Here is a 10,000-nt window from a genome sequence, read left to right as displayed (position 1 = left end):
GATAAAACTGAAAGGCAGAGGAAAGAAAGAAGGAATGAAGGAGGAAAGAAGAAGAAACTAAATATATGGACGAAGACAAGAGAAAGATGGAAATAGAATATGGGAGAGAGTTGAAAAAAGGAAAGAAGGATGGAGGGAAAATAGAACGGATTAGGAAGAGAAGGGAAGAGAGAGAGAAGTAAGAAAGATGAAGGGACGGAGAAAGAAAAAACTGGAAAAACGAAAGAACAGCTGGAAATTAAACGAAGGATGGAGGGGAGATAAATGAGAAAAAAGGATTGATAAAGGAAGGAAAGATGGAGATGAGAGGATAGAGAAACGATGCAAGGAAGAAATAGAAGAGGGATGGAGGGCATAAAAGAAACGGAGGTAGACGGAGAGAAGTAAGGAAAAATGGAGGGAAGTATAAAGGAATGAAAAAGAGAGAAGAGAAAATAAAAGAAAGATGTGGGGAAGGAGAAGCGAGATGGAAGGAAGAAGGAAGGGAGAAGGGAATAAAGATAGGGAAGGAAAGACACAGGGAAGGAGAAAGGAGATGGAAGGAAGAATGAAGGAAAGGAGAATAAAGGAGAGGAAACGAATGGAAGATACAAAGATAGGAGAAAGGAAATGGAGGGAAGAATGAAGAAAGGGAGAAGAGAGAAAAGGAAATGAAGGGAAGACACAAGGGGAGGAGAAAGAAGATGGAGAGAAGAAAGACAGAAATGGAAGAAAGGAAGAAGGAAGAGAAGAAAACTTACAGAAGAGAGAAAAACGAACCAAAGTGAGGAAGAAAAGAAGAAAGGAAAAGAAAAAATAGAGAACTGGAGAACAAGGAGAGAGAGAGAGAGAGAGAGAGAAGGAGGGAGGAAAGGGAGAGATGGAGGGAAGGAGGAGGTCTGTACTCCTTCCTTATTGGTGAAGACGTTTGGTTCATCTCCCCGTCTGGACCAATCAGCTCCTCCTCCTCCTCCGCCCTAAACTACAGACCAATCAGCTTGACCTGAGTGGCGGGAAAAATTCTCGAGAAGATCATCAGAGACAAACTCGTTAGGTTCCTTGAAGACAGCAACATCATTTCCGATGCTCAGCACGGTTTCAGGAATAAGCGCTCATGCTTAACCAATTTACTGGACTTCTTCCAAAGTATCTATGAAAACTGGGATAATCATATCCCCAGTGATGTTATATATCTAGACTTTCAAAAAGCCTTTGACAAAGTGCCACACGAAAGACTCTTCAAGAAACTCAAGTCGGCGGGGTTAGGCGACAATTTGACAGCGTGGATCAAAGACTGGCTCACTGGAAGAAAACAACGAGTTGTACTCAACGGACAGTCCTCCGAGTGGCTCCCTGTTACAAGTGGAGTGCCACAGGGGTCAGTGCTGGGACCCATACTCTTCATCATATATATCAACGACCTAGAACTAGGATTAAAATCCAGTCTTTCAAAATTTGCCGACGACACAAAGGTGGGTGGGAAGGCCCTCACAACGGCAGACTGCGAAATTATCCAGAGAGACCTAGACCTGATCACTCGGTGGTCGGAAAAATGGCAGATGTCCTTCAACACTACCAAATGTAAAGTAATGCATATCGGATCCAGAAACAGCAACCACACATACCACATGGGTGGCGAACCACTACATGCTGTGCAAGAGGAAAGAGACCTCGGGGTCACCATCAGCAGTGACTTGAAACAAACAAAACACTGCAAGTCCGCCTGTAAGAAAGCCAATACAATGCTTGGGTTCATATCGAGGAACTTCGAATACAAGACGCCGAGAGTTATGTTATCCTTGTATAATTCGCTGGTAAGGCCCCACCTGGAATACGCCGTGCAATTCTGGTCTCCAAATTACAGGAAAGACATTGAATTACTTGAGAGAGTACAGCGCCGCGCCACGAAGATGATACCATCACTGAGGACGAAACCCTATGAAGAGCGACTCGAGCGACTCAACCTCTTCACGTTGGAAAAGAGACGACTGCGGGGAGACATGATACAAGTCTTTAAGTACCTGAACAAGCTCAGCAACGTTGATCACTCCAAGCTCTTCACGCTGCAAACTAACCTGAGAACAAGAAACAACGGAAAAACAATTCAAGCAAAGCGATGCAATACTGACATCGGCAAGAGTTATTTCTCGAATAAAGTGGTTCGCCACTGGAACAGCCTTCCTGCAGAAGTGGTTAGCGCAGAGACCATCAACTCATTCAAGAAACGCATTGATCGCCACTTTGCTGCATCGGGAGTGAACTGAACGTATCCAAGTGTAGGTGTACAAGCGCTTTAATCCTTCCCTGCAAACTCCTATGGCAAACGGATTGATTAAATCACTGAAAGCAGGCAGCCTAGTAATGAGCCAACAGGCTTTCTGCTGCCTGCTAGTCCATGTTTTTCCATGTTTCCTCCTCCTCCTCCTCCTCCTCTTCTCTCTCTCTCTCTCTCTCTCTCTCTCTCTCTCTCTCTCTCTCTCTCTCTCTCTCTCTCTCTCTCTCTCTCTCTCTCTCTCTCTCTCTCTCTCTCTCTCTCTCTCTCTCTCTCTCTCTCTCTCTCTCTCTCTCTCTCTCTCTGTTACATTTCTTCCATCATTTTCCTCCCTTCTCTTCCACCTGACCTCCTCTCTATTTTCCTCTCGACTACCCTTACCTCCGCTTCCTCCTCCTCCTCCTCTCCTCCTCCTCCTCCTCCTCCTCCTCCTCCTCCTCCTCCCTCACTCTCACGTTCAATTCGTACCTTCACTTTCTCCATATCATCTTTTTTTATCTATCTTTCCTTTCTTCTTGCCCTCCTTCCTTCTTCCTTTTGTTTTATTTTGTTCCTCTGTCATTTGTTTCTCTTTTTTCTACCTTCCTTTTCCTTTTCTTCCTCTCCCTTCATTTTCCCTCCCCCCTTCTTTTCCTCTTCTTTTCCTCTTCTCTTTCCCTTTTCTTCCTCACTTTTCCTTTTTCTCTTTTCATTCCTTTTTCTTTAAAGGAGAGGAGCAATTAAATTATGGATCCATTAACTACAATGTAAGAAAGTTGCTGGTAGAAAATTATTATTATTATTATTGTCATTATTATCATTATTATTATTATTATTATTATTATTATTATTATTATTATTATTATTATTATTATTATTATCATTATCATTTTTATTGTTGTACTTGTTCTTACTGTTAACTATTATGATAACTAGACATATTCGGGACTTAAACACTCCCTCCCCCTAATCTAGCCCCCTTTCTCCCCACCCCGCCCCCCACCACCCCTCTCACCTGCGTCCCACCCCCAGGTGATGCACGACCACATCAGTTACCGCTACGAGATCCTGGAGGTGATCGGCAAGGGCTCCTTCGGCCAGGTTATCCGCGCCATAGACCACAAGTCCGGCGAGCACGTGGCCATCAAGATCATCAGGTGAGAGAGAGAGAGTGTGTGTGTGTGTGTCTGAATTATCCTAATTAACCTAAATCGCTTTACATTTCTCTCTCTCTCTCTCTCTCTCTCTCTCTCTCTCTCTCTCTCTCTCTCTCTCTCTCTCTCTCTCTCTCTCTCTCTCTCTCTCTCTCTCTCTCTCTCTCTCTCTCTCTCTCTCTCTCTCTCTCTCTCTCTCTCTCTCTCGAAGCTCGATAGTGAAGCGGAAGGAAGACATAGTGACTGAATATAAAGAAGACTGAAGAGGAGGAGGAGGAGGAGCAGGAAGAGGAGGAGGAAGAGGAGGAGGAGTTGGAGAAGGAGGAGGAGGAGGAGGAGGCGGAAGAGGAGGAGGAGTCTTGTTCCTAGAATTCACAGCTCAACGCGACTGCATAGCAACTTTGACCTGCTCTTCCCCCACCCCTTCTCTCTCTCTCTCTCTCTCTCTCTCTCTCTCTCTCTCTCTCTCTCTCTCTCTCACTCTCTCTCTCTCTCTCTCTCTCTCTCTCTCTCTCTCTCTCTCTCTCTCTCTCTCTCTCTCTCTCTCTCTCTCTCTCTCTCTCTCTCTCTCTCTCTCTCTCTCTCTCTCTCTCTCTCCCTCTCTCCTCTCTCTCTCTCCCCTCTCTCTCAGCTCTCCCCTCTTTCCTCATCTTCATCTTCATCTCCCTCCTCTTCCCTCACGCCTCACAGCTCACTAACGGAACTTGGCATCCCCTTCCTTCACTTATCCTCCTCCTCCTCTCCCTCCTCCTCCTTCTCCTGCTCCTCCTCCTCCTCCACATTTGCCTCAAGGGCACGCGTGGGTCCTCTATAGAAAAATACTCACCTTCCCCTCTTGTTCCTCACCCCTCCTCCTCCTCCTCCTCCTCCTCCAACAATAGGGACAAAAACAGGCAGACGAGCGTGACACGACACCGTCAACACGACCCGACACGCGTCCCCGAGGAGGTAAAAAAAGAATGAAGAAAAATAAACTTCCCAAATCTGCGTCCATTTACCGGAGACTTTATCGACTCGCCGAGAACCTGCGCTTGCTCGACCCTGAAGGCTGCGAGGCCGTCCAGAAAGGTCTATATAAGCTTCCCCATCGCTCTAACATATGTTTACTTATTGATATTACGTTGGTCTTACAGTCTTGCTTATTCCTACCCAGTGGTCTTAGTTGGTCATAAGCTTACCCTTCGGTCTTACATTGGTCATAAACTTCCCCACCGGTCTTGCTTTGGTCCTTCATAACATTACCCTCTCTTACGTAAGCTTACCCACTGGTCTCATTGGTCTTATAATCTTACTCTTTTGTCTTATATTTATCGGGTATCCATTCTTGACTCTTTGTGCGGTGAGTGAAAAAAATATATTGGTCTCATCTCCACCACAAAAAAATATATTGGTCTCATCTCCACCACAAAAAAATATATTGGTCTCATCTCCACCACAAAAAAATGTCTTGGTCTCATCTCCACCACAAAAAAATATCTTGGTCTCATCTCCACCACGAAAAAAAATGTCTTGGTCTCATCTCCGCCACAAAAAAAATGTCTTGGTCTCATCTCCGCCACAAAAAAATGTCTTGGCCTCATCTCCACCACAAAGATTAGAAACTGAGACCGTCGAACCGCTGCTTGCCTGTCTTCATTTCCACCGCCACGAGAGGAGCTTCGAGTGGCCGCCGCCAGAGGTCACGTTTTCGGTGTAAATCTATTCGAGGCTTCTGTAATATGTCACCCAGGAAACAAGTTCACTCCCTAGCTATAAGGACGTACGCCTGATTTTTTTTTTTTTTTTTTAACGTTGTATTTGTCTATGTTAAGAATAATGTGGCCTATATGTCTTTCTTGGTGCGTTTTTAGAGAGAGAGAGAGAGAGAGAGAGAGAGAGCGAGGTTAAAGACGTGGTTAATTGGTTTTGTCGATACTTTTTTATTTCACTTTTAACGACTGAGTTCGTAATCTATCGACAACTCTGTAAATCCAACCCTTCTAACAAACTCAGTCCCAAAAACGAAATTAAAAGCCAGAGCAGCCACATAACTGTTAATAAGTGGTAATACGACCTTTAAAAACTCTGGCCATAGACAACACAGACCAACGCCAGGGTGCAGTGAGTCGCCACAAAGGTCGTTCATTGTCTTGTAGTCATTCGTCGTGAGATAAGACTCAGGTCGAAGTTCTCAGACGCTTCCGCCTCCCACAGCATCCAGTTCCAGGAGATGAGTCGGGTTCTCATGACTGTTTTCTTCACATTGATGGTGCGGAAGCCTTGTCAAGCTATCACCAGGCTCCTAAAACTTCACATTGATGGTACGGAAGTCTTGTCAAGCTATCACCAGGCTCGTAAAACTTCACATTGATGGTACGGAAGCCTTGTCAAGCTATCACCAGGCTCCTAAAACTTCACATTGATGGTACGGAAGCCTTGTCAAGCTATCACCAGGCTCGTAAAACTTCACATTGATGGTACGGAAGTCTTGTCAAGCTATCACTAGGCTCCTAAAACTTCACATTGATGGTACGGAAGCCTTGTCAAGCTATCACCAGGCTCGTAAAACTACCCGAGGATATGACCACAGAATCCCTACGAATGTCCTATCTAATGTGGGTGTGTAAGCTCCGAGGTGTTTAAGAAAATGGTGATCAGTATCTCCTGCCTCTTTTTTTTTCTCTCTCTCTCTCCCTCCCAAGGCCATGAGAGACTGAAAGGAGACATGACACACGACTCCAACTTTCTTTAGCAGTTTGTCAGCGGTGATCCTCAAACTTGTCGACTCCATAAACGATGAAGACGGACGAGAATAGCCGGCCGGTGGGTGGCGCAAGGCAGACACACCCAAGGCGAAGGGGTGCATTGTGTCACTTTCCTTAAGTCTAAACTGGAGTGTTGGGACGAAGCGCAGGAAAAAATCGCTTGAATAAATCCGGAGAGTTTCAAGGTGGAGGTTCTGTGACAGTGGCGGCAACTTGCTTGAAATCGGATCAGGAGAGTTTGGACGCTGGGAGTAAATTTTTGCTTCTTAATATGAATTCATGTAAGAAGCTTCAAGATGGGAGTGTATATTAGACCACCGCTGCTGGCTTGAAATGACGAACACGCGTTTTTTTATAATTTACTGTCAGTCTATTTGTTTTGTTTGTTTCCTATCACTGCCATGAAACAAATGAAGATGGATATTTCTGGACGAGAAGCGAGTGTTGGATTAGATAACTTTTTTTTTTTTACGGAAAAGGAGACAGTTCAAGGGCGTGAAAAAAGAAAAGAAAACAATAATGAAAGAAAAGCCCGCTACTTACTGCTCCCGAATAGAGTACATAGGAATGGCCAAAGAGAGAGGTCGATTTCGGGAGGATACTGATACTGAAACGAGATGATCAACACGCATTTTTTTATTTAACTGGCTGTCTGTATGTTTTGTTTTTGCTTTTATTAACTCATCCAAAAACGTTGAAGATGGATATTTCTGGGCGAACTCATCCGAAGAGCTTCAAGATGGATATTTTTGGGCGCGAAGTGTGTATTAGATAACTGCTACAGACTTGATATGACCAAAACGCGTATTTTTAATTAACTCGCAGTCTGTTTTTTTTTTTTTTTTTTTTTTTACAGCAAAGGAGACAGCTCAAGGGCACAAAAAAGTAAACATTAATAAAAAAAAAAAAGCCCGCTACTCGCTGCTCCTAAAAAGAATCCAAAGAGGTGGCCGAAAGATAAGTCAGTTTCGGGAGGAGAGGTGTCCCGATACCCTCCTCTTGAAAGAGTTCAAGTCGTAGGCAGGAGGAAATACAGATGAAGGAAGATTGTTCCAGAGTTTACCAGCGTGAGGGATGAAAGAGTGAAGATGCTGGTTAACTCTTGCATAAGGGGTTTGGACAGTATAGGGATGAGCATGAGTAGAAAGGCATGCAGTTAGCAAGTTCAGAAGAGCAGTCAGCGTGGAAATATCGATAGAAGATAGAAAGAGAGGCAATATCGCGGCGGAATTTAAGAGGTAGAAGACTATCAGTATGAGGAGGAGAGCTGATGAGACGAAGAGCCTTTGCCTCCACTCTGTCCAGAAGAGCTGTGTGAGTGGAGCCCCCCCACACATGAGATGCATACTCCATACGAGGGCGGACAAGGCCCCTGTATATGGACAGCAACTGTGCAGGGGTTTGTATGTCGCCATTGCCATGAACCAAAAAAGAGATGGATATTTCAGCGTGAAGTGAGGATTTAATTAGGTAAACGCTACTGCCAACCACCACACCACCACCTGTAATAATCAACACGCACTTTAAATTAACTAGGAATCTGTTTGTTCGTTTGTGTTAGTAGTCACTGTCATGAAACAATAACACGTGAGGTGAACAGGTCCTAGAAAAAAAATTGAGCCTACGGCGAGTCCGACCAATCAACAAAAGAGACATACCTGAGCCCTTTTAATTAGCACATGACGCATAACCTTCACCTTGCGCGCCACTGATTAATTAATGACGTTCGAGATAGCGTCATCGGGTACACTGTGTCATTAGCTAGTTATTGATTTTGAAGCGCGGAAGACATCCTCTCACTATTCAGTATAAAAAGAGGAATATCGTGTTTTTCGCAACAAATATAGCGTGTTTTTTTATTGTTTTTTGTTTGTTTGTTTGTTTGTTTTGTTTTCTTTTGTGCCGGGGGTAAGGGTGTTTTGAACGGCCTCTTCTCTTTTTTTTATATATATTTTTTTTTACCACTTAACCTTAACACAACAAAGCGGTGACGCACTAACTGTTTCGGAAATAGAAAATACAAAACACACACACACACACACACACACACACACACACACACACACACACACACACAGCTCTTGCCACTATATATATGTAGCGGTACAGTTTTAAATGGCTTGCAGAAATGTAGCTCCTGTGGGTGATGGCGACGTAAAATACTTGTTTCCGCTCCAGTTAAAGAAAAAAGTATGAAGAATTACACTGATTTAAACCCCCCCCCCCCATTCTCTCTCTCTCTCTCTCTCTCTCTCTCTCTCTCTCTCTCTCTCTCTCTCTCTCTCTCTCTCTCTCTCTCTCTCTCTCTCTCTCTCTCTCTCTCTCTCTCTCTCTCTCGCTCTCGCTCTCGCTTTTGGTTTCTCTTACTCTCTCACTCCCTGCCTGTTGCCGTCCCTCGCCTCCCTTCCTTCCCCCTCGTCCTCGTGTTCGGTTCTCGTGTGTTTCCTCCTCCACATTTTTGCCATGCCATCCGTGCCGTTCCCTCCCCCAAGCTTGTCCCACTGGCCAACGCGCATTCCTCCCAGCCCTGCTCTTCTCTTGCTCTTTCCTCCTCCTCCTTCTCCATTTCCTCTGATGGTTTCTCCTCTGACAGTTCCTCCTCCTCCTCCTCCTCCTCCTCCTGCTTTTAGTTCGATTTTTATTACCATCCTTCTGTCTCGATTTCCTTTCTCCTCCTCGTCTTTTTGATGCTCCTACTCTACCTTCTTATTCTTCTCCTCCTCCTCCTTCTCCTCTTCCTCTTCCTCCTACGCTTGTTTTTTTTTCTTTCTCTTTGCTTCTCCTGCTTTCCGTCCGTCTCTTTCACTTCATCAATGTCTTTACCGTTCTCCTCCTCTTATTCCTCCTACTCCTTCTTCTTTTCCTTCTCCTACTCCTCTTCTTCCTCCGCCTCGACGACTGCCTTCCCCTCCTCCCCCACCCCCTCTTCCTCCTCCACTTCCTCCACCCCGGTGATTGCCTCTCCCTAACCTACCTCACTGAGCGCGCGCGTGCACACACACACACACACACACACACACACACACACACACACACACACACACACACACACACACACTCACGAGAGGAAATTGTGTAATGAGAAGATAAGACAATAACATAATATCAGAGAGAGAGAGAGAGAGAGAAGCGTAACTTTTTTTCTTGTTGGAGAAAATGTTTTACGAGTTAAGGTAAACAGATTTTTTCTCATCAAGTTTTTTTTTCTTTGGACAAGTTCCAGAAGTTGTAAAAGAAAATGGGTAATGGTTTCTCTCTCTCTCTCTCTCTCTCTCTCTCTCTCTCTCTCTCTCTCTCTCTCTCTCTCTCTCTCTCTCTCTCTCTCTCTCTCTCTCTCTCTCTCTCTCTCTCTCTCTCTCTCTCTCTCTCTCTCTCTCTCTCTCTCTCTCTCCTCCCCCCCCTTCCTTCCTCCTCCTCTCTCTCCTCCTCCTCCTCCTCCTCTTCCTGTCTTACTCCTTGTCGATCGAGATCCCCTGCCTCTGCCCCCCTCTCCTCCTCCTCCTCCTCCTCCTCCTCCTCCCCCTCTTCTCCCTCTTCCTCCTGGCCTCCTTCTCTCCATCTCTCCATTCACCAAAAGTTTTAGATCAAGTTCCTCTTATTTGACTTTCCTCTTCCCCTCTTTACCTCCTCCTCCTCTTCTCTCCCCTCTTCATTTCTTTACTTCCACCTCCTCTTCTCTCCCTCTTTACCTCCACATTTTCTCTCCCTCTCTCCTTTCTTGTTCCCTTCTTTACCTTCATCTCTTCCTTTCTTCTTCTTTTCCTTTATTCATCTCTTCTCTTCTTCCTTTCCTTGTTTCCTCTTTACCTCCTTCTATTCTTCTCTTCCTCTCTCCTCTCTTTATCTCCTCTCTCTCTCTCTCCCTTCTTTCT

At 45.0% G+C, this 10,000-nt stretch overlaps 1 protein-coding gene across 2 annotated transcripts in view; it reads left to right on the top strand.

Annotated features, from left to right (window-relative positions):
• LOC127004440 (dual specificity tyrosine-phosphorylation-regulated kinase mbk-2-like) overlaps positions 1-10,000 on the top strand; it is a 95,273-nt gene that overhangs the window by 57,172 nt on the left and 28,101 nt on the right. For both annotated transcript variants that reach the window (XM_050872159.1, XM_050872157.1), the window contains one exon: positions 3,263-3,387. In XM_050872159.1, coding sequence (XP_050728116.1) covers positions 3,263-3,387 — 125 coding nt within the window. The remainder of the gene's footprint in view (positions 1-3,262; positions 3,388-10,000) is intronic.

The sequence above is a fragment of the Eriocheir sinensis genome, chromosome 28 (assembly GCF_024679095.1).
Source record: "Eriocheir sinensis breed Jianghai 21 chromosome 28, ASM2467909v1, whole genome shotgun sequence".
Lineage (NCBI taxonomy): Eukaryota > Metazoa > Arthropoda > Malacostraca > Decapoda > Varunidae > Eriocheir > Eriocheir sinensis.
The sequence above is the reverse complement of the archived record's forward strand: the minus strand, read 5'-3'. Positions and strand labels throughout refer to the sequence as shown.